This window comes from Cervus elaphus, chromosome 2 (genome assembly GCF_910594005.1).
Source record: "Cervus elaphus chromosome 2, mCerEla1.1, whole genome shotgun sequence".
Classification (NCBI taxonomy): domain Eukaryota; kingdom Metazoa; phylum Chordata; class Mammalia; order Artiodactyla; family Cervidae; genus Cervus; species Cervus elaphus.
Window position 1 is genome coordinate 9451708 of NC_057816.1, and position 27948 is coordinate 9479655.

Consider the following 27948-nt stretch of genomic DNA (forward strand, 5'->3'; position numbering starts at 1 on the left):
TGTAATTGTTTCTGGGATGCTGTCTTCTCTGACAAGCTGATGGGAAGTTTCATCAGGCACCGTAGCTCCAAGTACAGGACCTCAAACCCATAAGGCGTGAGACACATTGGATGGATGGAAGGAAAGACTGATGGATGGATGGATGGATGGAAGGAAAGATCGATGGCTGGAAGAAAGAAAGGATGGATAGAGAGATGACCAGATAAACAGATGAACAAATGAGTAGGTAGGAGTGTGGATGGTCCACGGAAAGTTTAGTGTGGCCTCTGTAACTGGCCAGAACAACCAGACGCCCCTTCCAAGGAAGTAAGATTTCCCGGTTTCACTTGTCGTAGTCCCTCCCTTGCCTCCACGAATGGAAGATTTAGAGAGTGTGCTGTATGAAGCTGCACGGGACCCTGGGAGTCAGATCTGTCTTCCTTCCCTCACTGAACTCCGGTCTCCCTTACGTAAGATGAGGACGTGGAGTTAGATGATTCCTTGTGCCTTTCCAGACCAAAACATGTCAGCTGCGTCCCCTGAAAAGAAGAGGGAAACTGACTCAACCCAGTTCAGCTTAGAGGCTCTGAAAAAGTTTAAAAAAGATGAATGGAAGAAAGGAGGAGGGGGAGAAAGAAGGGGGAAGGAAGAACGGGAGGAAGGAAAGAAGAAAATTGATTCCCTTGCCCCAAATTAAAAATGCATTTTAAAAAATGCAGCTAATATGTAAGATTTCCCAAATGCATCATTTCTTTTTTAAAAAGTTAATTTCAACATATTGAATTTAGGATCACAGCATGTGAGAAGTGATGGATCCTCTGATATAATGAAGCTGCCTCAGGCAGGGATGGTCTGGGACAGAAGATGCCAAAGAGAAGGACGGGCTGGGGGGATAGAGTGTGAAGGGGCCTTCTCTCCACGCCTTTCACCATGTTAGCCGGACCACCCCCTTTAGGATCTGCTTTATATGTTGACCTTATGCACCCGATATATTGTTTGAGTAAGAGGTTTCTGGTGTACACGTGGGTGGGTGTGTGTTTTAAGCCTCTCAGTTAATGAAGAGAAACAAGAGGCCCAGAGGGAGGTGCTTTGCCCAAGGTTGGACAGCAAGTGCATGAACACAACCCCTCAGTTCAGCTTCAGGAATCCAAGCACATCCTAGGGGGCCGGGGCACTGCCCCTGACCGGGCCATGCTCTGGGTCAGCTCCAGCGGTCACAGTGGGACATCACTGGGCCCCTTTAAACAACATTCCTCAAGGAGAGGAACAGACGGATAACCCAGGCCCAATTAGGAACTGGAAAATCTCACGGAGGGAGAATGCCCGGAAGAGGGGGGCTTGGGGCACGGTGGGGGGGGGGGGGGCCCCCAGGGTGGAGGCCCAGTTCTCTGCAAGCTTCGCGGTCAAAAAACCTTCCTAAAACAATCCTTTGGCTGCCTCAGAGCATAATTTAATCTTCCTTTGATGACTCCGGATCTTGCCCTGCCTCCAGCCACTCTAAGAACATCAATTACTACTGGGTCCAGGTGGAGAGCAGAGAGGAGGGGCTGGACCCAGGTTACCCACTGACCTTGCCCTTCGGGAGGCTGGTAGGGGAGGAAACTTCAGGGGCCGGAGCCCAGCCTGAGCCCTGGGAGCTGGATGCCGCCTTGGTGGATGAGGGGGCCAAGGAAGAGAATGAGAAGCCCCCTCCCTAGCCAAGAAGGGGAGTCCTAGGTGGGCCCCTTCTTAACCCCCAGAGCAGACAGGAGGGATAGCTCCTAGGGTCCCTGGAAGAAGACCCCAAGAGCGAAAGGCAAGCAGGAGTGAAGCTGAATGCCAGGTTAGGCGGCCGTGCTGAGGAGATGCAGACTTGGCAAAAATATTGGCTCCAAGAGACAGAAGTGGGCTTAGAGTCCCACTGCCCCTGCCTGCCACTTCCTGGCTGGGGAACCCGGAATGAGTTACTTAACCTCTCTGTGCCTCCATTTCCTAGGATAATGCTAGAATAGTAGCAACAGGGCTGCCAGGAGGGTTAAATGAACTTCATGTTGAATACTAGAACATGGGGGCTTGGATCGGGGTCTCTGATGAGGAAAGAGCTGGAAGGATATACATCAGATCACCCACGGGGCTGGCTCTCGGGTGATAGTGGGCATTTTGGCTTGTTTTATTTCCTATATCTTTTGCAAGAAACAGATGATTTTCTATATAATTATTTTAGTTGCTCAGTCATGTCTGACTCTTTACAACCCCATGGACTGTAGCCCGCCAGGCTCCTCTGTCCCTGGGGATTCTCCAGGCAAGAATACTGGAGTGGGTTGCCATGCCCCAATCCAGGGGATCTTCCCAACCCAGGGATTGAACCCATGTCTCCCACCCTGCAGGCAGATTCTTTACTATCTGAGCCACCAGGGAAGCCCAATTAAAATAATATTCAGAGGGGAAAAAAATAAAACAGAACCTTAGGGACTGCAATTTGTTTGGGAAACAGTTGATCAGAAGAAAAGCCCATCCAATGAGCATGGGGATGGAAGGGGGGTGAGTGTTCCCCAGTGTCTGAGATGCAGATAGGGGAACCCTGACTGCCCCAGGAGCCCCGGGGGTGACAGACCTGGGCCCTCAGGGGCAGACCCAGCTGACATTTCCTGCCTGGATGTACCCTGCCAAGAGGCACCAGGCAGGGGGAGGTGATGCCCGGCGGCGTCCTGTCCGCTCACGGGCAGTAACACTTCTCTCATTGACTCTTCTCAGCTCTGATTCTTCGGAACATCAGCTCAGAGCAGACCCTGGGCCCTCAGGACTCAAGCGGCCCCACCCCGACCCCGGTCCCCAACCCCTCCTGCCCAGACCACCCAGCCCTGTGTCCTGCCAGCAGGCCGGCTTGGCTCAGCCATGCCACCACCCCAGCCTCTACTGGGGCAGCCCTCTGAGGAAAGCTGGGCTTAGTGGGTCCACAGCAGCCCCCTGCCGGCGTCATTAATCCCCAAAGAAAGTCAAACATTAGCCCGGGCAAACAGCTTACGCCTTATATAATCCCCCCCCGGGGGAAGGCGCAAACACAGCTTGTTGGAGTTGAACTGCCAAACCACAGCAGCTGCCAGATCTGGGAAAGAGCACGGGCTCCAGCCACATCGACCACCAGCCCCACCAGAGGGAGCAGCCAGGCTCAGCTTCCAGGTGAGGAGGACAGAGACCCACCATGCCCCTGCCCCCAGGGACCCCGGGGAGGCCCCAAGACCAGGCCCTGCTTCCTCAGTGCTTCTGGCCAAGTCCCTTAAGCCCTCTGGGACCTGCTCAGGCCCTTTCGGCTGCCCGGCTATAGTCCGCCAGCCCCAGGAGACAGGCAAAAGCGGGAGGCGCTGGACTTGGGGAGACCTTCTCAACAGGCAACCTGGGTTCTGCCAACCCTGTGTGTCTGCTCAGGGCCACCAAGAACTCTTCCACTTACTCCTGACCTCCATCCTGGGTGGCCCATGTCCAAGACCGAACCCCTTGGTCCCCATGGTGTGGCCTGTACTGCCCCATGCCTGCAGCAGGTGTGACCAGGCTGGCTGGACACACACCCCCACCCACAAGTCCCCACACGCACATCCGAGCTCACATATTCCTGCCCTGATACTCTAGCCTCCCTGTGCCCATCTCTGCAGACACCGCTGTGGACACACGCACCCCTGCGACCCCACATCTGTACACGCAGTCAGGGACGTCTTCACCCACACATAACTCCGTGGGTGCATGCAGCTGAGCCCCACATCCTTACACACGTCCACATACACGGGCTCACACATGCCCCTGGGCTCACCTTCCCACCTGGGCTTCCACACCCATCCACCTGCGGCCACCCCACCCCCATCGCCTCACGTGCACACATCCCTCTCTCCGGCCTGGTGCCCCCCGCCGCAGCCCTGGCTCATCCTGCCCGGCACCATGACTTTTGCCGAGCTTGTGGACCGCGTGGCCAGCAACGGGCCGTTCCAGTTCCTGCACACGGTCCTGCTGGGCCTCCCCATCCTCGGCATGGCCAACCACAACCTGCTGCAGATCTTCACAGCCGCCACCCCCACCCACCACTGCCGCCCGCCACCCAACGCCTCCATGGAGCCCTGGGTGCTCCCCATGGGCCGGAACGGGAAGCCTGAGACGTGCCTCCGTTTCGCATATCCATCCAACGCCAGCCTGCCCAATGACACCCAGGGGGCCACGGAGCCCTGCCTGGATGGCTGGACCTATGACGTCAGCTCCAGGGACTCCATCGTGGCTGAGGTATGACCGGGGGCCCGGCCTCTCCCTCCGCTGACAGTCAGCACCGCACACTCGTGGGCAGGGGGGTAGGCAGGGGCCCCAGTCTCCCTAGGACCCGGGGACAGAGCTCTGGGCAGGCAGGGAGGAAGGACCTGGGTGCGGAGGACCAAAAGGTCCTGTCTCTTCACATTCAGAGTATAAACAGCCCATTCTATGCCAGGCATGGTGCCAAGCTCCGGGGAGTCAAAAATGCACCCTCCCTGTTCCCACGGGGTCCACAGTCTAGCAGGGCTAACATCAATTAATGAGAGTACCACACAGGAAATGTCAGATTACAACTTCAAAGTACTTAAGTTTGTGACCTGAGACTGTAGCCTAGCCCTGGGCAGGGAGCAGGGACCGGGGTTGAGGGGGGAAACTTCCCTACAGAAGGGACCCTGGGCTGAGATAAGAGAATCCAGCAAGAGTTAGCCAGGCAATGGGGGAAAGGAGGAAAATTCCGTCTTGCACCAAGGCCTCAAGGTGGAACAGTGTGTGGAGCAGGGGATGGACGGAGGGGAGGGTTGGAACATACCTGAGCAGACCCAGAAAACATGCCCTCCAATTTCGCAGTCTCTCGTATGTGCACCTCCATTCATTCACAGCTCATTTATCCACGGACTCTTTTACCTGCCATCTCTGGGAATTACAGAGTTAAATCAGGCTCTTCAATGACGTGGAGACTATGTCAGATGAAGAGAGGGGAATGGAAACTGGCGTTTATTGGGGATCTACAAATAACCTGGCATATCTTAGTGTTTGCCCAACACTCCCATAATTTGACCCCTACAATGATATTCTGTTGAAGGTGATTCTATCACCTTTTTCAGATTAAAAAAAAAAAAAAAACAAGGCTCAGAGAAAGGAAGCGAAAGTTCAGTGCCACAGAGGTGGTCAGCTTCAGAACTGGAATTTTAAAATGAAAAATGCATACTAGGCACAGAGGGACAAGCATTTGTGGCAGTACAAAAGATAGATAGAGGAACCACAGGATTCTAGGGAGGCTTCCTGGAGGAGGTGGCATCTGAGGAGTGAGCAGAGGCCAATGTTTTCGTTCTCCCTTTGGGGAACATGAGACCCCTGAGGGCAAGATCTTGCTTTTGCCCCATTAGAAGAGATGCATTTCAAAGTATTTACCCGGTGCTAGTCCTGTGCTGGGCACATTATGAGCACGGGCTCCTGGAATCCCAGGAGATGACATCTCAGTGAGGGAAGTATTGTTAGTACCTTCAGTTCATAGACCAAGGATCTGAGGCCCAGCCAGGTTCAATGACTCTCCCAGGACCGCATATGATTAGGACCTGGCAGAGAGGAGATTTGAGCCCAGGGCCATCTATGTTCAGAATCTATGATTGCTATTCATTTGTTTAGTGAATGTTTCTTTCTATATAAAGCACTGACCGTGTGCAAGACATTGTCCTAAGTGTGTCATAGATATTAACCCTTCTAACCTTCCTGATGTTATAAGATGTTAATGATAAGCCCATTGTTGCGACGGGGAAACCGAAGCTCAGAGAGTTTAAGCAGCTTGTTCAAGGTCATACCACGAAGGAAGAGGCAGCTGCGGGGTCTGAAGCTCCCAGCTTCAGACCCTTCAGTGCGAGGCCCCTGACCCCAGGGCCGTGCTCCCCGCCATCACTCCTGCTGATTCTCATAGTCCCAGATACTTCCTCCCTGTCACATGCGCGTTTTTCTCCCCAGCACCAAGCACAGTGCCTGAAATACATCCAACCAACACGCACGGACAAAGTCAGAGAGCTCATGAGCCCGGCCTTCCCTCTAGCTCGCCTCCAGCAGGCAGGCAGACCCATCCTTCCAGGGTGACCAGAAGCCAGGTAGGGTTAGGCAAGCTTCCCAGGGCAGATGTTTTCAGCTGCTTTGCTGTATCCCCAGGAGCTGGAACAATGCCTGGCACAGAGAGGTCCTCTGTGAAATAAATATTTGTGTAATGAATGGATACAAGCTTTTATAAACTCAGGGTACTCCAGGAACCCGGAGGAGGGCATGGAATCTGCCTGGAGGGGGAACCCAGGAGGGCTTGCTGGAGTTTGCAGCACCTGCCCTGAGTGTGAAGGAGGGGTAGGGATTAGGGGGCAGGCTGAAGCAGGCAAGTGCATCCCAGGCAAAAGGAGCAGTGTGCGTGGCGTCAAACACACAGTTACAGAAGCATAAAGAGAGCAAGACAGTCAGGACCGCAAGAGACTGAGGAGGCTGGAGAGGTGGGCAGTGGGGTGTGGAGGCCATGGATGTAGGAAGGAGGAGGGCCTGGCTTGGATGCTAAGGCGAAGGTGCGTCCTCTGTCCCGAAGATAACGGGAACCACTGAATGCTGTTAACCAGGAGCGTGACCTGTTCAGATCACCTTCGAAGGGCGGTCACTCTGACCACAGGGTGGACAGCAGCTTAGGGAGCATTTTAGTCCATCGGCTGGGAGACCCATGAGTCGGCTGCCTTTGGGACCCAGGACCATGACGACAGACATCAGGGACAGTTGGAATAAACACCAGACAGGGTAGGGAGTCAGAATCTCTGGGACTTGGAACCTGAATGACTGTGAGGGTGAGGGACAGGTGTGAGCAGTGCACAGGAGTCAAAGATGTTCCGATACCTGTAAGTTAAGTTTCCAGGTGTATGGGCAGCTTGCTGGACCGCAAGCCAGAACACAGTGCCTAGCTGAGGAAACGAAAAATCCTCCAGGGAACAATGAAATAATAGCCATAAAATAATACCCCTTACTCTGTGCTCACCCCATGCCAGAAGGCGCTAAGCACTTTGGTTATATGGACTCATTCAATCCTCACAACAACCTTCTGAGGTTATGTCATTTTGGGGGCTTCCTTTGTGGCTCAGCTGGTAAAGAATCTGCCTGCAATGTGCAAGACCTGGGTTTGACCCCTGGGTGGGGACGATCCCCTGGAGAAGGGAAAGGCTACCCACTCCAATATTCTGGCCTGGAGAATTCCATGGTCTAATAGTCCATGGGGTCACAGAGTCCGACATAACTGAGCGACTTTCACTTCACTATGCCATTTTTGCAGAAGAGGAAATCAAGGCACAGGTTACTGGCCCAAGGTCCCACGTCTGATAAATGCTGGAGCTGAGAGTTAAACGTAGGCAGCGGGACTCCAGAGCCCCCTCTCCCCCTCCCCCACCCCCTGCTCCTGGGGACCGCATCCCCCAACCACTGCACCCTGGGCTAGGTGCTCAGCAGCACTCAGTGAGTGCTGGGTGAAGGCCATAGCAGCAGGAGGGACTTAGCCAGTGCTGACTGTTGGGAAGCCACTTCCCCTCCAGGGCACACACCTCGAGCTTCAGGGAGCCCAGCCAAGAGCAGACCTTGCAGGTCTGGTATTTGGTCAAGCATCAGCTCTCATCCGTGCCGGCTGAGTTCCCAGTCACCCTTCCGGCAGTCAGAGTCATGTGAATCTACATCCAACCTAGCGCAGGGTTTCACTAGGCCTCGGGGGTCTGCCCCTCTTCTCCTGGTCAGGCCCAGGCTCCCTGAGGATGCTCAGCCAGGAGACCCCACAATCGGGATCCCTGCCCGGTCAGTGGCCAGACCCAACCAAGTGCTGGTGGCAGCCCAGCATGGTCAGACCCCTCTGACTTTTCTGTCTGTGGCTCAAGCCCGTGGCAAATCCATGCTCCATCTGCTTGCAGTGGGATGGGGTTCTGGGCCCCTGCTGTGCGGAGGTAAAGCCGTGGCTGGGCTCACCTGGGGTTCACCCAGGGGTAGGTCTCTGGGGTGGAGGCCAGGCCTGGAGGTGCCAGCCCTGGGGGCAGGGCGGTCATGAGGAAGGCAGTGTCTGCAGCCAGCTCGGTCCAAGTGACCCTGGTTAGAAGCACGGGGCCATCTCCCAGGTGGAGAGCGCTTGACTGAGAGCCAGCGCCAAGCAACAGAGTTCACGTCCTGACTCTGCCACTCACTGGGGATGTTACGGCCCCAGAAGTCTTGGTTTCCTCATCCGTAAAAAGGGGTAAGAGAGCAACTGAACTTTAAAAGAGATAATGCAAGGTCAGCATTAGCACAGGGCCCGGCGCCTGCCAGGCGTTCAACTAATGTTCACTGCTGCTGTTGCTCTTACGGTCGTTAATAGAGATGTTCTGAGAAGGAGGGGGTTAGTCCCCTCAGAAGAGTAGGGGGACCCTCAGTAAAATGGGAATCAGCTATCACAGCTCTTCCAGGCTCAGCCAGGCCCCCACCCAGCACAAACCTGTACACAGGGCCCCTCTCCACCCCCACAGCTGGGGCCCTGGTGAGTCATCTCCCTCCCCATCTCAGTCCCCTCATCTGTAGAATGGGATCATAAGGACCTTCCCTGTGGAGGGGGTGAGGGTGAGAGGACCGCTCTGGGTCTAGCCAGGAGCACGGGGACTTTCCCTGCCCCCCTCTGATCCCATAAGCTCCCCTGGCAGAGGTGACCGCACATTCCTTTCTCTGGGTTCAGCAGAGACAAGGTTGGAATTTTTCAGAAAGAGCTTTACTAGCACATTAAGAGGAAACAAAGGCCTTTCTTTGAAGTCTGGAGAGTGTGGGGCGTGTGAGTTGTGGTTTCTGGGTTCCCTGGAGAGGAGCCATAGGCCATAGCTTTCACACCACAGAACCCGACCTGTGGGTGCCCAGCTCAGCCTGGAGGCTCCTGAAGGCCTGGGCCTGGCCTTGGATGGGCAGGCCCTCCCCGCTGAGGCACCTGTGATTCCTTTCTGGGCCTGGAGTCTTCCTGTCCTCTCTCCGGGGCCACAGAAATTCTGTTGCCCACACAGGTCCCTGGAGGCCCCAGGTCAGCAGCTGGAGAAGCAGAGAACCCGCTCAGTGGTTCCCCGGAAGTGGGTCTCCACTCTGTGAGGTTGCCCTGCTGAGTCTCTGGTCTTCCTCCATCTCAACCTCCGAATCCCCAGGCTGCCCACCTCCCAGGCCACCTGTCCATCTCTTGTCTCCAGCTGAGCTCCCGCTTCACCCCTACTTGCTCACGCCAGACCCTGCCCTGGGTACCCCTCCAATCATCTCCCATAGGGGGAGCCTCCAATCTGACTCCCCAGTAAAGACTGGGGGGCCCCACCCCAGCCACGTGTCTGGGCCAGTCTGACCCCCCCACGGCAGCCCTCACCTAGGAAACTGTGCTCCTAGGCACGAGGAGCCCCGGAGCCATCCCATGGGCTCTCCAGGGTCATCGAGTGCACCACGAGCACCTACTGTGTGCAGGGCCCTGGGCTGGTACTTTGCATTCCTCCTTTTGCAACCCTTCACATCTTCTTTTGTGGCCACTGTGAATGTCAGGCGTCCCAGGTGGCGCAGTGGTAAAGGATCCGTCTGCCAATGCAGGAGGTGCAAGAGACGTGGGACCCCTGGGTCAGGAAGATCCCCTAGAGGAAGAAATGGCAACCCACTCCAGTATTGCCTGGAGAATTCCATGGACAGAGGAGCCTGGTGGGCTACAATCCATGGGGTCGCAAAGAGCCAGAGACAAATGAATGACTGAGTGCTGTGAATGTCACCCCTTTTTACAGAAGAATACACTGGGCTCAGATCAAAAAGGTGATTCTCACAGCCATGAGGGTGAGGTCAAGCTTTTGCAGCAAGAGGGTCGGGGGTCCTGACTCCAGAATCCATGCTTTTTCTATTGCATCACATGTCCCGTGAGCACAGGCTTTACAATGACCTGTGACAATAATAATAAAACAGCGATCCCATAGAGGGCCAACTGCTGGCCCCAGTATAGTGCCGGGCACTCTTCCTTCTTTTCTTTACAAGTCTGAGAAGTAAGTATTAGTATTACCCCCATTAGCTCAGACGGTAAAGAATCTGCCTGCAATGAGGGAGACCCAGGTTTCGACCCCTGGGTCAAGAAGTTCCCCTGGAGAAGGGAATGGTAACCCACTCCAGTATTCTTGCCTGGAGAATCCCATGGACAGAGGACCCTGGCAGGGTACAGTCCACGGGGTCACAAAGAGTCGGACACGACTGAAGTGACTTAGCAGGCACTCACGCACAGGTAAGGAGACTGAGCCACAGAGAGGTTAAGTAACTGGCCCAGGAACACACAGCTACTAAGCAACAGAGCTGGAGACTCAAACCCTTCTGAGTCTTACCAGGTACCTGGCCCTCTGGCCCTTGCGTCCCAGGGTTGGTTCTATTAGAGGCCCAAGAGTAGATAGAGCCATAGCAATTCTCCCCAGGTCTGAACTGGGTCTAAAGGGCCCCCAACCTAGGGAAGTGTGTTCCCCCTGTCTATTCTCTGGGGTAAGTATGGACCATGTGTGGGGTCCCCTGGCAGAGTCAGCCCATACAGACCCAGCAGTAGCCCCATCCTTCCTTGATGGCTTGCCCTGACCTTTTTTTTTTTCCCCCAAAACCAACACACAGTTGTTACCTCACGGTTTCCAAGGGTCAAAATCTGGGTCCAGCTTCACGGGCTGCTCTGCGTGGGTCTCACAGGCTACAGTCAAGATGTCAGTCAGGCTGCATTTCTTCCTGAGTTTGGCCTCTTCTGAGCTCGCCCTGACCATGGTTGTTTGCCCTGACCTTTTATGATAAGCCTTCTATTCTGCCCTCTGAGGGGCCTCCTGGCCTGTGATTTTGCTGCCACTCCAGCTCCTGAGCCTGTCCCTCACCCTTTGAGCCTGAAGTCAGACCAGAGCACTTGGCTCTGGCCTCAGCCACCTCCCCAGCGGTGACTCTGACCCATCCCACGCTAGTGTCTTACGGCGGCGCACGGCCACAGCTCCCTGGACTGAGCCTTTCTCTGGCAGCTCGGGACTCAGCAAAGCACACATCAGGGAGCGGTGGTCAGGGGCACTGGCTAGGGGTCCACAGACCTGAGTTTGAGTCTCTGCCTTGAAATGAACTGAGCTGTACTTGGCCAAGTTACTTACCCTCTGAGCCTCAGGCTCTTTGTCCATAAAATGGAGATGATGATAGTACCCACTTCATAGGACTAGTATGGCATCATTTGCAAAGCTTGCTTCTGAGCATAGTGGGCCCTCTGTTTTCCTCCCATCACCTTTCTGGTTATACATCACTCAGGAAGACATGGCACTGGGCTTCCTGTTCTTCCCTTCCTAAACTCAGCTCCCTAAGGAGTAATCATTCCAAGAAAGGAAAAAGAAGGCCAAGAACAGTGGATATGATATTGGGAGCAAAATCTCTATGTGGAGCTGCCAAAAGCTGATAGGCAAGAGGCCAGCCCAGGCCATGCCAAGGGCTAGATAGAAGTTGGGTGTCAGCCCCCTCCAATTGCAGGTTACTATTTCCGCTCTGGGTCTCATCAGTAAAATATGTATGTTATTGTTGTTGTTGTTTAGTCACTTAGTCACATCCAACTCTTTTGTGACCCTATGAACTGGAACCCCTCCATGGGATTTCCCAGGCAAGAATTCTGGAGTGGGTTGCCGTTCTCTTCTCTAGGAGGTCTTCCCGACACAAGGATCGAACCCACATCTCCTATGTTGCAGGCAGATTCTTTAACCACTGAGCCACCAGGGAAGTCCCCATTGGTTATTCCTTGGATGAATATTGACATTTTCTGTGCACCAACTACTCTGCTAGCTGCTAGGGGTAAAGAGTCCTCCAACGAGACACCTCTGCCCTCGGCAAAGTTATGGCAGTAAATAGGCAGGCATCACGCTGTGTGACCTGTGTCCTCTTGGAGGAGGGGACAGACGCGTGGAGGAAGAAATGAGGACACTGGATTTGCGGGCCAGTCCCAGCCACTCAGAGTCAGCCGGAGGACCTGGAGGCGTCCCTCTTCCCCAAACTCCCTCGCTTCCTGCGAAGAAAGTGAAAAGAGCTCCCTGGGGTGTGTGGTTCTTTGCCCACACTGTTTTACACCCAAAACATTTTCATGCAGCATTTCCAGCAAATGAGATTCTTTGCTTCATTACACAAGTAATTCGGGACGACTGGACCAAGGGTGCGTGTCGGGGATTAGCAGGAGATTAGGCCAGACAGGTGGGCAGGAGTCTGAGCCGGAGGGCTTCATAAATCTGTGTTAATAGAGTTTTCTGTTTAACCAGAGCGCAGGAGAAAGCCAGTGAGTGCTCTAGACAAAGCAGCAACCTGATTTGAGTGGTGTTTCAGAAAGCCACTCTGATTTTATCGGGGAAAGAATGAATAGGAAGGACTGAGGCCGAAGGCCATCAGAGGATTGTTCTGATAACCCTCACTGGGCTCAGGCTCCTCAACTGTCAGGTGAAGATGACAGCAACTCTACATGATAAGGTTGTTGTGATGACTGAAAAAACTAAGGCATGAAAAGTGCTTACTGAGAACAGTGCCTGGTGTGGAGCAAGCCCTCGATAAATGCTATTCTTTTTTTAATTTATTTTATTGAAGTATAGTTGATTTACAATGTTGTGTTACCCATGGACAGAGGAGCCTCACGGGCTTCAGTCCATAAGGTCACAAAGAGTCCAACATGACAGAAGCAACTTAGCACACACAGCTGTGTGTTAGATGTGGAGCAAAATGACTCAGCTCTCCATGTATACATTCCTTTTCATATTTTCCCACGTGGTTTATCCCAGGATATTGACTATACAGTGCTACACAGTAGGACCTTGTTGTTTATCCATTCTTTATATAATAATTTGCGTCTGATAATTGCAAACTCCCCATCCATCTCTTCCCCACCTCCCTCCACAACCGCAAGTTCTCTATGGCTATGAGTCTGCTTCTGTTTCGTAGACAGCTTCATCTGTATCATGTTTTAGATTCCACATATAAGTGATAGCACATGGTATTTGTCTTTCTCTTTCAGATTTTTTCACTTGACTGAGTAGTATTCCTTGTATATGTATACTGTATCTTCTTTGTCCATCCATCAATGGACATTTCAGTTGTTTCCGTGTTTTGGCTATTGTGAATAGTGCTGCTATGAAGGGGTACATGCAACTTTTTGAATTATAGTTTTGTCCAGATAAATGCCCAGGAGTGGGATTGTTGGATCATGTGACATCTCTATATTTAGCTTTTTGAGGAATCCTCATACTGTTTTCCATAGTGACTGCACCAATTTAATTTCCCGCCAATGATGTAGGAGGTTTCGCTTTTCTCCACACCCTCTCCAGCATTTGTTATTTGTCGACCTTTTAATGATGGCCATTTTGGCTGATGTGAGGTGATACCTCATTGCCGTTTTGGTTTGCATTTCTCTAATAATTAGCAATGTTGGAGCATCTTTTCATGTGCCTGTTGGTCAACTGTATGTCTTCTTTGGATCTTGTGCCCATTTTTCGATTGGGTTGTTTGTCTTGTGTTATTGAGTTGTATGAGTTGGTCACATATTTTGGAAATGAAGTGCTTGTCAGTCTCATCGTTTGCAAATATTTTCTTCCACTCCATAAGCTATCTTTGCATTTTGTTTATGGTTTCCTTTGCTGTGCAAAAGCTTGTAAATTTCATTAGGTCCCATTACTTTTGTTTCTACTGAGTATTGGCTGTTATTCTTAATCCAAGTATAAGAGGATGGTGTCTGCTCTGAGAGATAGCAGTAGTGGAAATAGAAGAATCCAGATTCAAGAACTATTAAGGGATTTCCCTAGTGATCCAGTGGATAAGACTGTGCTTCCACTGCAGGGGCACGGGTTTGATTCCTTTTAGGGAACTAAGATCCCACATGCTGCTGGGGCAGACAGAAAAAAAGAAGAAAGAAATATTACAAAGTTAGAAACTGGAGGATCAAGCAATTGTAACATGGGAGAGGAAGGAGTCAAAAAAAGGCTGCCGATCACTGTGATTCCGACCTGACAGGGAGTGGGTAACGAGTGTCATTGACTCTACTTTCCAGATAGAGATTTCAAGTAGACAGCTAAATCATTGGGTCTCAAGGGCAGAAAAAAAGGTTGGGCTAAAGAGAGGGATTTGGAGTCTTCACCATAAAATAGTCATTGAAGTCACAAAAACAGATGGTATTTCCTGGGATAGTGAATAAAAAGAGGAAGATCCAAGAGGAGCCCTGGGACACCTTCAAGGGATAGAGAGAAAGGAGACCACAGAGGGAGATAAAGAAGGAAGACCAGGGGGAAGGAGAGGTCAGCGGGGTCAGGGGCTGCCAAAGGGAAGTCAGGTCGGGAACCAGAAGGTTCCACTGGGTTTGGGGAGCAGAGTTTCAGTGGCGTGGCGGGGACAGGCTTGGGAAACGAGTGGGACATGAGGACGGGTAACAGCAAGGGTGGTTCCCTGTTCCCAAGATTTGGCTTTGAAAGGAAGAGAGAAATGGAGTGACTGTGGAAGGGAAGAGGGCTCTGAGATGGAGAGACTGGAGCACATGCAAATGCAGATGGGGAGGAGTCTGGAGAGGCAGAGAGAGAAAGAGAGATGAAGGTGTGGGCTGGAGGAACGTCCCCTGGTGGAGAGAGGCCGCAGGCAGAGGGACCCGCCTTGAGTATGAGAGGATGGGGAGCAGACACACAGGGAGCCACTGGACTCAGGTGAGCCTGCAGAGCTTGAGAACAGACCTGGGTGTGTGACAGCTGAACTGACCAGAAGCCATATGGCAGGGACCCAAGGAGCCCCGGGCCAGGTGGAAGGGGACTAAGCGAGGGGAAGCCAAGGGAGGGCGCTGGGAGAGCGAGCGCACTCACGGGGCCCAGGCTGAGCACAGCGGAGAGGCCGGGCTGGACTGAGCTGCCTGGCCCCCTCTCTCTCCCGTGCAGTGGGACTTGGTATGCAACTCCGGCAAACTGAAGGAGCTGGCCCAGTCTATCTTCATGGCGGGCATACTGATTGGGGGGCTCGTGCTGGGAGCCCTGTCTGACAGGTGAGACGTGGGGGCCCCGCAGTGGGGGCCCAACTCATGGAGACCTCCTTACCCTCTCTCTGTACCACCCATGCACTCCCAAAGAGGCAAAGAGCTGGGGGAGGTGGGCGAGAGGGTCCCTGCTGTGTGGCCAGCCCCTTCCAGGGCCACTGCCTACCCTCTGCTCTCAAACCTCTACAAGCTGAGTCTTCCAGGCTCCCCAGAGCTGGGGCCCAGCCTCAAGGTGTCCAGACACAGTAACCACTGTGTAGCCGTGTAGGTGGATGGATGAATGGCTTGGAGAAGAGTGGTCCTTTGAACCCCGTTCAGGCAACTAAGCTGGGGGTAGAGTAGATCACTCATTAACCCAAACATCTAACTGCAAACTTGTCAACAAAAATAGCAATTACCAGCAAGGCTCTGTCCCGGGAAGGAGTTACATGCCCTGCCTGGCCCTTTGGGAGGTGGAGGGGTGGGGTCCAGCCCTTTGCCCTGAGGCCTGCAGAGTCACTCTCCTTGGCTGGCTCACAGCCGCTAACATCCCTCTTCTTCTTCGAGCTGCAGGTTTGGCCGCAAGCCCATCCTGACCTGCAGCTACCTTCTGCTGGCGGCCAGCGGCTCAGGCGCAGCCTTCAGCCCCACCTTCCCCACCTACACAGTCTTCCGCTTCCTGTGTGGCTTCGGCATCTCAGGCATTACCCTGAGCACCGCCATCCTGAGTGAGCCGCAGGGGGAAGGGGCAGGGACCAAGAATTTGGGAAGCAGCCAGCCTGAAGCTGAGAGTGGGGTCTGGGCCCAGCTCAGCCTGGGTGGCCTTGGTCAAGGCCCTGCCCCTCTCAGGACCCCAGAAGCCCACTCTGAACAAAACAAGCATAATAGCAGCAGCTTCAGTACTGAGGACTTACCCTGGCCTGGCACCTGCCAGGTACATGATTTCGTTCAGTCCACAAACACAAGTAGATAAAAACAAAGGAACTCATCTGCCGCTGGAGAGGCAGTCAAGAATGTGGGCTTAGGGGGACTTCCCTGGTGGTCCAGTGCTTAGGAAGCCACCTTGCCAGGCAGAGGACATGGGTTCCATCCCTGGTCAGGGAACTAAGATCCCGCATGCCTTGGAACTACTGAGCCTGGGGCTCTGGAGCCCAAGTGCCACAACTAGAGAGCCTGAGCTCCTCAAGGAAGATCCTATGTGCTGCCACCAAGACCCAACACAGTCAAATTAAAAAAAAAAAAAAAAAGGATGTGGGCTGGGAAATCAGACAAACCTACATTTGTGTCCTGCATCTTGAGCCTCAGTCACAGCATCTCTAAAATGGGGGTGATGAAACTTTAGGGTCAGGTCAGATCAAGCAGCCAGGAGGGGACAGGAACTGATACCCCTTCTCTGGAGGTGCCCAGGACCCACTAGGGTTTTAACCGGGTCCTTGGGTTCCTCCTGCAGATGTCGAGTGGGTGTCCACCCGAATGCGGGCCATCAAGTCGATTGCAGTCGGTTACTTCTACACCATTGGCCAGTTCATTCTGCCCGGCCTGGCCTATGTCATTCCCCAGTGGCGCTGGCTCCAGCTATCCGTGTCCATTCCCTTCTTCGCCTTCTTCCTATTGTCCTGGTACGTGGCCCCTCTTCTTCAGCCCCCTCCTTGGGCCCGCAGGGATCAAATAGGAGGAACCCATGCCTGACCGGCCTGGCTGATTCTGTCTGTCTTAAGACACCCTGAGACGGTCAGAAAGGGGGTTTCTGGGAAGCAGAACTGCACACAGAGGTGTGTCTCTGGAGGGAGGGCCCGGGGAGGACCCAGGGCCGTAGAAAACGAGGGTAAGTTGCTGTGATTGGTGGGGGGGCAGGCCAGAAAGCAGAGAGGCCTCAGCTTCACATGGAGGAACAGAGAACACCTCTGAAGATGCCTGGGGTGCTGAAAGGCCTGACCAAACTTCTGTTTGTGACACAGTCACACAGAAGGACAGACCCAAGCAGATGGGGATGAGATACAGGGGGAGGTGACTGCGTGGGAAGGAGGAGCCTGGGGCATTTTGAAGGAAAAGATCTGAGAGTTCAGGGACTCCTGGATTTGAGGTATAAAAGAAAGGAAAGGAGGAACTTACCTGGTGGTCCAGTGGTTAAGAGTCTGTGCTTCCACTGCAGGGGGCACGGGTTCCATCTCTGGTCGGGGAAGTTCCACATGCTGAACAGTGTGGCAAAAAAAGGAAAAGAAAGCTCCAACTTGAGAACCTGGGAGAATCAAGGAGTCTGATTCAGTGATGAAGACAGGAAACCAAATTGTAGGTAGTAGTTGATAGCAGGACCCAAAGAATAGGAAATAATGAACAAGCTCAGGAGCAGAAGTGAAGTCTTGGAGGACCCTTTATCCAGCACTTACTATATGTGAGGCCCTGTTCTGGGCATCAATCCACATCATCCCGACCCTTACAGCCTCTGTGTGTGAAGGGTGCATTAGTATTCCCATTTTACAGATAAGTCAACAGAGGTTCAATGAGGTGAAGCAATCTCTGAAGGTTGCACAAAAAGACAGAGGACTGGAATGGGGCCTCCATCTGAAAATGAAAATAAGCTCCCAGGCAGATGGGCAATCTTGCAGTGAGAGATACGGTCAGAGGGTCCAGGGTGGAGCTGGGCATATCCACAGCCTAGGATGGGAGCTGAGAGTCAGGAGGCAAAATAAGGGTCAGCAGGCCCCTTCGTTGTGTGACTTGAGACAAGCTTCACCCATTCTAAGCCTCAAGATTTTCCTAGGCAAAGTGGAGATACTAATGCCTCTCACCCAGAGCCTGGCCCATAGAAAGGTTCACTAATTGTCATTATTTTCCGGAAGAGGAGGATGGAATCTAGACCCTGGCTATGGGGTTTGGGAGGAAGTCATGGATCATGCTGGCAGGCGCAGGCTGAGAAGACTATCAGAAACAAGACCACAAGACCAGAAAGGCAGGTAGCAATGGGCCCAGTAGGCTGCCACTACCATCTGGACCAAAGGTCTGAAGCCAGGTGACCAGTGTCCACTCCCCAGAGGGTCTCACTGGAGCCAGGTCCTTGGTGCCTGTGGGGTCACAGCTAGAGCAGACCCCACCTGGGATCAGACTTTTCCAAGCATCCCTCCTGTCTCCCCACACCTCTGCCTCCTGCATTTCTCTTCATCTTAGTGACCCTCAGGGATTGCTCAGAGTGAACCCACCCCAAAAGGACAGCCCAGGGGTGGGGGAGAGTGAGGCTGGCCACACACTTGCCAACTCCAAGCTCCCCTGCTGCCCTTGCAAACCCCCCCACCCCAGCCCCTGCCGCACCCAGCAGAGTTGGAGAATCAAAGAGTGCTTGGACCTACTCCCTAGACTACAACCCTGAACTTAGCACTTAGCACCTTTCCTAAGATGCCCTGGGGCTGCAGCCCTGCCCCACCTTCTCCTAGGACTTGGAATTTGGCCCAAGGAAGGCTGGGTGGGTGAATGTGCAAGACCCTCCAGCCGTCCAGTCTCGAAAGTGCCGTCCCTTCCCCAGGCCCCACCTGCCTTGGCCTAGGATTCAAGGGTCCTAGCTCAGAAAGACACCCAAGGACAACAAACAGCCCAGGTTGCAAGGGGGCGGGGGGGGGAGTGCAGGGGAAAGGCTCTTCTGGAAAGGGAAGAAGAGATCTCTGGAACTTGTGTTGGCTGCAGGCAGCCCAGGTACAAAGCTTGGTCAAGTTTAAATTCCATGAAATCTGTAGTAAGGCAGCTTGGGTTTCTGGGCCTCCTTGCCCTTGACTCTGGCGCATGATCTCTTTCCAGCCTCTCAAAAGAACTTCTGGCGTTGGGAAGTTGGGGGCAGGGAGACACTGTGACTTGCTTCTGACCCTCAGGTGGCAACCAGAGTCCATCCGCTGGATGGTCCTGTCTGGAAGATCCCCCAAGGCCCTGAAGACACTCCGGCAGGTGGCAGCCTTCAACAGGAAGAAGGAGGAAGGAAAGAAACTCAGCCTGGAGGTAGAGGCTGAGGGATTATGGTCTGGGGCAGGAAGCCAGGCTCTGCTATTGAGCTATCCTCTTTCTCTTGCCTCCATTTCCTCTGCCCACAAAGCTACCTCTGATGAGCTAAGCAAGCTTCTTTAAAGCCACCAGGCCTGCACTGCCTTCTCTTCTTCCTGCTGCCCACCAGCTGGTCACTAATGGCACCCCTCCCCTTCCTCTGCCCCAAGGAGATCAAACTCAACACGCAGAAGGAAGTGGCCTTGGCCAAGGCCAAGCGCAGCGTAGCTGACCTGTTCCGGACACCCATCCTGCGCCGAATGACCTTCTGTCTTTCCCTGGCCTGGTAACCCACCACCCCCTCCTGCCCACACCCCAGCACCCCTGCCGAGCAGGTGTCATGAACAAGGCCTCTGACAGGCTGACCTACAGACAAGGCCTGAGTACCTGCAAGAAGAGTAGAGGTATTCCCTCCTCGGAGCTGCCCCAGCCCAGCCTCAACCCCAGAGATCTCTCGCATCCCTGCCCCACAGACAAGTCCAGCCATCAGGGTCTGCTTTCCCCTGGGGTCACACCCACCTCACCCACAAGGCAGCTAGCTGCTCCACACCCCTTCACCGGCTCATACCTCACAATGTGATCTGCGCCTCTCTATTCTTGCCTCCCACCCCAACTGGTCCAGCACTGCTCTCTGGGACCCCACAGAACAAGGCGGGTGCTCAGAGTTGCAAGATTTAACAACAGAAATCATGTTTCTCCTGAATCTTCTCTTTTGCCCGCCATCCCACCACTCCTTCAAAGCCCTTTCTGCAGCCTGGTTCTGAGTTCCTTCTCCATCCTGGCCATCACCACGTGGAAAGCATTTACTGTGTCCAGGAATGCTTGCCCTCAAAGAGGACTCCCACAACTCTGAGAGGCAGAAAGGAGGCATCTCACTCAAGAGCACAGCCCTGGGGACGTTCTCCTCCCCCATTCTGAGTGCTAGACCATTACCCAACCGAAACAGATCATTTGCTGCCTCCAGGATCAATATCCTCTGGAGTCAATTGTATAGCACTCCTCACCCTAATTTAGCCCACGCCCATGTCAGACATAACCAATCAATCCCAGCACGCTCTCACTGAGCCCAGACCGGATCTCAAAGGCCGCAAAACGGCACTGAAGCAGACCCTATCAATCCATTGCAGCTGCGGCAAGAAATGAAACTCTTCATCATCCTGTTGACCAAATGAGCAATGTGGGGGGAGAGGCCCCCAGCTGGCTGTGGGTCCTAACCGATCACTCTCTGCCCCTCAGGTTTTCCACTGGTTTTGCCTACTACAGTTTGGCTATGGGCGTGGAGGAATTTGGAGTTAACCTCTACATCCTCCAGCTCATCTTTGGCGGGGTCGACGTCCCAGCCAAGTTCATCACTATGCTGGCCATAAGCTATCTGGGCCGGCACACCACCGAGGCTGCTCTTCTGCTCCTAGCAGGAGGGTGTGTCCTGTCTCTCATCTTTGTGCCTGCAGGTGAGAAGCTGGCACTACCCCCAGAACCCTCTGAGAGAGGATGACCTATGTCTGTGGGCTTTGCAGGCTGGGAGTAAGGTTCCAGGGACTCCAGTTCTGCGGGATCTGCCTCTCTCTTACCTTCAGCAGGGCCCTGTGCTCTCTGGGGCCCAGGTTTCTCATCTAGAAAATAACTCAGTTGGGCTAGGTGCTATCAAAGATCCTTTCCAGACCTGACTCAGACAGGGCAGAGTATGGTGGTGTCTGCACCACGTGAGGAATTGCATGGCCTGAGTGACTTGGTTGCAGAAAACGAGCTTGGATGGGGAAACATCAGAGCCCAGTGACCAAGAAATACTCTGCAGCGTATTTCACCATGACCTTGGAAAAGCCAATCTTACTTTATATTGATTTATGTGGGGGGGTTTCCCAGGCAGCGCTTGTGGTAAAGAACCTGTCTGCCGATGCAGGAGACATAAGAGACACGGGTTCGATCCCTGGGTGGGGAAGATCCCCTGGAGGAGAGCATGGCAACCCACTCCAGTATTCTTGCTTGGAGAATCCCAGGGACAGAGAAGCCTGGTGGGCTACAGTCTTAAGGGGTTGCAAAGAGTCAAACATGACTGAAGCTACTTAGCACAGATGCACACACGGGTTAACACACCAACATCCTCCCAAAGGAGCAGGACTAAACAGATACAACAAACTATGAGAATAGGGAATCAGAGTCAGGGAAAGACCCAAAGGCAGCAGCACAGAAGCCCACACAGCCCTGGAATAGCAGAGGGGCTATTAGCCGGCTTTAAGTTTGGATCTGAGCTTCCCAGCAACCAAAACTAAAAGGGAGAGGAGGTCTCTGAGGAGTGAGAACACTCAGGGACTCCTGAGCCCCAAAGCTCACCTTGTTTTCTTTCCTCTGCAGACTTGATGACCCTGAGGACAGTACTGGCTGTGTTTGGGAAGGGATGTTTGTCCGGCTCCTTCAGCTGCCTCTTCCTCTTCACAAGCGAGCTATACCCCACAGTCACCCGGTAGGTGCTGGGCATGGGGCCGGCCCAGCCAGAGGACACAGGGGCAGGTGGAATTGTGGACCTGGTCCAGGGGTCCCAGAGCCGTTCTCTGAGAATGCATGCACAGGCTGCCAACCTCTGCTCTGAACTCTCCCAGGCAAACAGGTATGGGCATAAGTAATATGTGGGCCCGCGTGGGAAGCATGACAGCCCCCTTGGTGAAAATCACGGGGGAGCTGAAACCCTTCATCCCCAATGTCATCTTTGGGAGCATCGCCCTCCTGGGAGGCAGCGCAGCCCTCTTCCTGCCTGAGACACTCAATCGGCCCTTGCCAGAGACTATTGAGGACGTAGAAAACTGGTCAGTCCCCTGCCTCTGGCCCCAGCAGTCCTCCTCCGCGCGGAAGCCCAGGGCTTTTCCTGAGCTCTCTTTCTCTAGGTCCCAGCGGGCAAAGAAGTCAAAGCAGGAGCCAGAAGCAGAAAAGGCATCCCAGAGGATCCCTCTGCAGCCTCATGATCCAGGCCTGGGCCCCAGCTGAAGGCAACAGACCCTCATTTCCCTGCCCTCCACAAACAAATCCCAGCCAGGTCCTTGCCTGTCTCTGGGCTCTGAGGACACCTTGGGGAGGGCCCTGGGCACATCCATGCTCCTAGGACATAGTCTTCTGAGACCTTCCGGGAGTCATCTCCACCACCACTGGAGCCCCCTCAACCCAGCCCGGGCCAGTTCAAAGGTTTGGCCACAGGCCTTTGCACACCCCACCTTGCCCCCACCCTCCCCACAGCCCAGACCCTGCCATTCTTCTGTCCAGCCTTTCCCCACTGGCCACTTCCCTCATTGTTTCCACCCGCTTCCCCTTCTTGTGCCCACCCATTTCTTCAACAAGAGGTTTCAATAAATGGCAATGAAGAACTCAAGCCCTGCTGCTCAGGAATTGGGGTGGGAAAGGGGGAAGGCCCCGGTATGGACATGTGAGCATGCAGTTCGGTTCATCTGCACTGGCGTGTACATGCCAGGTACATACAGGTACAGGTATATAGGTGCGTGTGAGCTGATATGAACGTGTGTGTGTAATATGAGCACACCAAGGTGTGTATACACCAAGCCTGTATTAGTCTATTCTGATTGCTATAACAACATGCCACAGACCAGATCCTTTAAACAACTTCTTCCTCACAGTCCTGGAAGCTGGAAAGTCCAAGATCAAAGTGATTGCAGGCTCAGTTTCTGGTGTCCATGCCAGTGGGATGGACAGAGGCACATGCCTCCTGGTGGGGGGCCTCCTTCTTGACTTGCAGATAATCAGATACCTTCTCACTCTGTCCTCGCATGGCAGAACAAGGAGAGATAAAGCAAGCTTTCTGGTTTCTCTCCTACTAAGGGCACTAATCCCATCATGAGGGCCCCAGCCCCATGACCTCATCTAAACCTAATTACCTCTCAAAGATCCCACCTCCTAGTACAGCCACATTATTGTTGTTCAGTCACTAAGTCATGTCTGATTATTTGCAACCCCATGGGCTGCAGCACACAAGGCTTCCCTGTCCTTCACTGTCCCCCAGAGTCTGCACAAACTCATGTCATGGAGTCAATGATGCCATCCAACCATCTCATTTTCTGTCACCCCCTTCTCCTCCTGCCATCAGTCTTTCCCAGCATCAGTGTCTTTCCCAGTGAGTCGGCTCTTCCCATCAGGTCGCCAAAGGATTGGAGCTTCAGCTTCAACATCAGTCCTTCCAGTGATTATTCAGGGTTGATTTCCTTTAAGATGGACTGGTTGGATCTCCTTGCAGTCCAAGGGACTCTCAAGAGTCTTCTCCAGCACCATAGTTCAAAAGCATCAGTTCTTCGGGGTTCAGCCTTCTTCATGGTCCAACACTCATGTCCATACATAACTATTGGGAAAACCATAGCTTTGACTATATGGACCTTTGTCGGCACCACCACATTAGGGGTCACAAAACAGTCTATGGCAAATCTTGTCCTTGGAAATACCACGTGTGTATCTACATGTCCCATTAGGCAAGTGATCACTCACATGAACAAGCCCAGAGTGGCTGCAAACAGATTGCAGGGCTCCTGCAATCATGACCTCCTTCTGCCTGATCACTCCAAGTCTCTGATCCAAGTCCCAGCCCTGCACCCACCAGGTATCTTTGTCTCCTATTTAACCAAGAAAACTGCAGCCATAACTGAACCCATCGATGTCTGCCACCATGTTTCCCAAGTTTGTCCCAATCACAGGAGAAAATCCAGTCTTCTCATTGGGCTCTGTGTCCAGCCTCTCCCACCAGCAGCCATCTGCTTTCCCTTGGGTCTCTGCCCTTTCTCTCTCTCCTAGCTCCTTCCCATCACCAGTTAAATAAACCCAAATCTCTCCTATCTTAACACAAGCCAACCCACCAACCTTCCTTGGATGCCATTTCTCCCTCCACAGCCACACTATCTCTTTCTCCCTTCAAAGCCAAACTTCACAAAGTTCCTGTCTGCCTCCCCTGCCTCCACTTTCTAACCTCATCCAAACTGTGCTCTGGCCCCCACTCTTCTCTGAAATTGTTTTCACCCAGGACAGTCGTCACCCCCTGTGCCAAATCCATAGGTCACTTGTCATCCCTCATCCTACTTGATCTCACAGAAGATTTCATTCTATTGGTCATGCCTTCCTCCTTGGATTCTGAGATGCCATGTGCTTGCAGCTCCCTCCCACACTCTGGCTGCTCCTTCTCAGTCTCTTTTGGGTTTTTTCCTGTAAAGGCTACAGCAATCACTTTGTCTGTCCTTCACCCACCCCTTCCTCAAGGGTCTACATTCCGCAGAACTTCTTAACTGAATGGTTAACGTGACCCTGCACCTCTGATCATGATTGGTTGGACCAGAAAGCACTCTGGATCCACATCTCATTAATCACATGTTCCTTCCTGGGCTGGGATTTGGGCCATGGAGGTTCTAGTTCATCTTTGTGTCTTGTCCTGGGAAAGCAAGTTAGCATGAGGGTAGGCTGGCTCAGATAAAAGCAGAACAGAAAAAATCAGTTGCATAGAAGGAATAAAGCAGGTGCACAGAGAGAAAAAGACAACATGAGCCCAGATAAACAGATAAGCAAATGGTAAGACTATTTACATTGGTTTTTAATGGATTCCAGGTCCCAATTCCTCTCAACCCTGGATGCACTTTCAGCCCCTGGTTTCTATCAAATATTTTGAATTCTCTGAATAAATTCCTTTCTTTATAACCAAACAGTTATAACCAAAATAACCAAACAATTCCAAAAGCAATTCCTTTATCATCTCTTAAGGCTACATTTTCCAAAACCCTTTAAATGGACCTCTTCCTCTAGGGTTCTTTGTCAGCATTGTCCAGTGAAAATATAACGCAAGCCACTTGTGTAATTTTAAAATTCCTAGTAACTGTTTTTTAAGTTAAATACAGACTTGAGAGTAATCAGCTTTCAAAAAGATGAAATTAATACTGTAATATTTTTGTTTAATGCAAATATGTCTATATATTATCATTTTATCATGTTAAATATAAAAGTTAACAGTGAGATATTTTATAGCTTTAATTCATACTAGTCCTCAGAATCTATATGCGTTTTGCCCTAATAGCACATCTCAATTCAGATCAGCTCAATACTAGCACTCAGGAGTAGCTAACAGCTACCATACTAGACAGCTCAGAACACATGTTCAGTTGCTCAGCTGTGTCTGACTCCTTGCAGCCCATGGACTGCAGCACTCCAGGCTTCCCTATCCTTCACTATCTCCCAGCGTGTTTTGTTCAGACTCATGTCCATTGCATCGATGATGTCATCCAACCATCGCATCCTCTGTTGTCCCCTTCTCCTCCTGCCATCAATCTTTCCCAGCATCAGGGTCTTTTCCATTGAGACGACTCTTCACATCAGATGGCCAAAGCATTGGAGCTTCAGCTTCAGCATCAGTCCTTCCAATGAATATTCAGGGTTGGTTTCCTTTGGGATTGACTGGTTTGATCTCCTTGCTGTCTAGGGACTCTCAAGACACTGCAGAGCTTCAGCCGTCAGCCATAGAGCTAATTACTCTCAAGTCTGTATTTAGATATACTCTTAAATCCAGAAAACTTAGTAAACTAGATCATATTACACCCCTACCTCAGTTTTTTGGTGACATCCCATTGAGATAAAGTCTAAACTCTGTTATAAGGCCAGTCATGATCAGGCCCCAACATGATCAAGCCAACAAAGGCTTCAGTTTTTAACACCTTCCACTTTGCACCCTGAAATCTAGCCTCATCTCACTTCTTTCCGTTCCTAGACTGCACCAACTTCTCTTTTGCTTGCCCTTCATGCTGCCTGGCACTTGACTTCTCCCCATCCAACCCCCACCACATTTGACTTAGGATCAGCTGACAATGAGATCATCAATGTCTCCTCTTGGTTTGAGTGGGTCTCAATCTAGAGAGAAAAGAATTGGGCTCAGAGAAAAGAACAATGACCCTCTCACCCCACTCCCATCTTTCAGTTGTCCAGAATTCAAGGTGGCTCCCAGGACATCCTAGCCATGACCATTCTTTTTTTTTTTTTTTTTAATTTCTTTGTTTGGAGGCTAATTACTTTACAATATCGTAGTGGTTTTGCCATACATTGACCCATGACCATTCTTGTGCTGTATCTAGGTGTTTATTGAAAAGACACACACAGGAACTTAAGGGAAGATACTCCAGCTCCACCCACTTTCCCTACTCCCTTCTCTCTGTCCCTGAACAGAGCCTCCAATTGGCTCAATGAATTGCTAACCAATATGGAGCACCTCACTTGGGCAGCATCATTCTAAGCCAGCTCATTGGCTACCAGACTCACATCCAGCCTTTTGGATGAATTCCTAATTTCTGTACCACCCACTGGCTAGGGTATCCAGGCCACAAAGCACAAAGCTCACAATTTGGCTCCTTGTTCAGAATGCTGTTGTGAGTCTAGCAAGCACTTGGAGTCTGCCAGGCTTCTCTCCAGGTCAGTCGTTTCAAACTCACATTTATGGCATGTGATCTGAGCAAAAATGCTTTCTTTATCTGTAAATTATTTATTTGAAAAGTCTCAGAAAATAATAAAAATCAAAGTCACGAGTAGAACGACTTCCCTGGAAGTCCAGTGGCTAAGGTTCTGCGCTCCCAATGCAGGAGACCCAGGTTTGATCCCTGGTCAGGGAACTAGATCCCACATGCCTCAGTGAAGATCAAAGATCCCACATGCTGCAACTGAGACCCAGCTCAGCCAAATAAATTTAAAAAAAATTTAGTCACAGGTAGTCACACCTTAAGGGCTTTCCAGGTGAAGCTAGTGATAAAGAACCCACCTGCCAATGCATGAAATATAAAAGACACAGGTTCGAGCCCTGGGTTGGGAAGATCCCTTGGAGGAGGGCATGGCAACCCATTCCAGTATTCTTGCCTAAAGAATCCCCATGGACAGAAGAGCCTGACAGGCTACAGTCCAAAGGGTCACAAAGAGTCAGACACTGCTGAAGCAACTTTGCATGCACACACACCTTAAATTCCACTTATTTAATAGAATAAAACTGTACAAAATCTGGATGTCTCAGAAAATCTGGCATATGTGAGGGCTGCTAACATGGTCGAAAGAGCGATGGAATCATGAGGTCTGAGTTTGAGATCTGCTTGCTGTGTGATCACAAATCCCTTGACTACTCTGAGCCTTCGTGGGAAGTTGTCACCTGTGTGCTGGCATTCATTGCTAATGACATGTGGTTTTGTGGCTCTTGGCCAATCAGAAGTCCACAGATTTGACCCCGACTTGGTGAGCATGGCCAGAACTTAAGTCCACATTCCAGTCAGCACAGAGGAGTCCAACTCTGGGTGTTTAGTGACCCAGAATGTCCCTAAAGGATAGTTCCTGGCACTACAAATTATTTGCCATGGGAGCAATTCCACCCAGAAGCTCACTGTGATCTGGGAGGCTGATGGGAAATCTCCTCACTAACCTTATGATCCCAGGAACCAACCACAGTTCAGTCTCTGGAGTTTCCATCTGAGCCTCTTCCAGACTTAGCCTGGCTTTGGGCTGACCAGGCACTAAGGAGGGAGCTCTTCTCCCTGGGCAGGATTGGACACAGGCTCAGAGAAGGAGGGTGCTCGTAGGGGTCCATCATCCCCCCCCACCCACTGTCCTTGGCACTTCACCCTCTCCCCCATGAGGGCACCAAGTCCTGGCAGGAGACTGGCCCCAGAACCCCGAAGGTGTTTGTCCAGCTGTCTTCACATCCCCAGGCCACAGGGCTCCTATATACCTTGGCCTGGAAAATGCTGTCAGGCATCCGGATACCCACTGGGTCCCAGCCCAGAACCAACACTGGGATGGGGAGGAGGGAAGCTGGGAGAGTCCTGTCTCTCTCTGGGCCTCCCCTATTCTATTCTGTACATATGAGGCCAGATGGTCTCCAAGAGCTCTTTAGCTGGACAGTCCGCTTCTCTAGAGTAGCATTTAAGAACTTGGCTTTGAAGTTAGAATAGGTTTGAACCCGT

At 52.2% G+C, this 27948-nt stretch overlaps 1 protein-coding gene across 2 annotated transcripts; it reads left to right on the forward strand.

The window, feature by feature from the left end:
* The first annotated feature begins 3000 nt into the window (after window positions 1-3000).
* Window positions 3001-22349, forward strand: SLC22A8 (solute carrier family 22 member 8). Of its 2 annotated transcripts, XM_043871234.1 has the most exons (11): window positions 3001-3138; window positions 3865-4224; window positions 14895-14998; window positions 15542-15696; window positions 16419-16587; window positions 18826-18949; window positions 19162-19277; window positions 20228-20442; window positions 21344-21452; window positions 21589-21792; window positions 21871-22349. In XM_043871234.1, exons 2-11 carry the CDS (start codon window positions 3889-3891, stop codon window positions 21968-21970), a joined length of 1632 nt encoding a protein of 543 aa, XP_043727169.1. In that variant the 5' UTR covers window positions 3001-3138; window positions 3865-3888; the 3' UTR covers window positions 21971-22349. The 2 variants fall into 2 exon arrangements, with proteins under 2 accessions (XP_043727169.1, XP_043727175.1); XM_043871240.1 differs by lacking the exons at window positions 3001-3138; window positions 3865-4224 and adding an exon at window positions 14555-14669.
* The last annotated feature ends 5599 nt before the right edge of the window (window positions 22350-27948 follow it).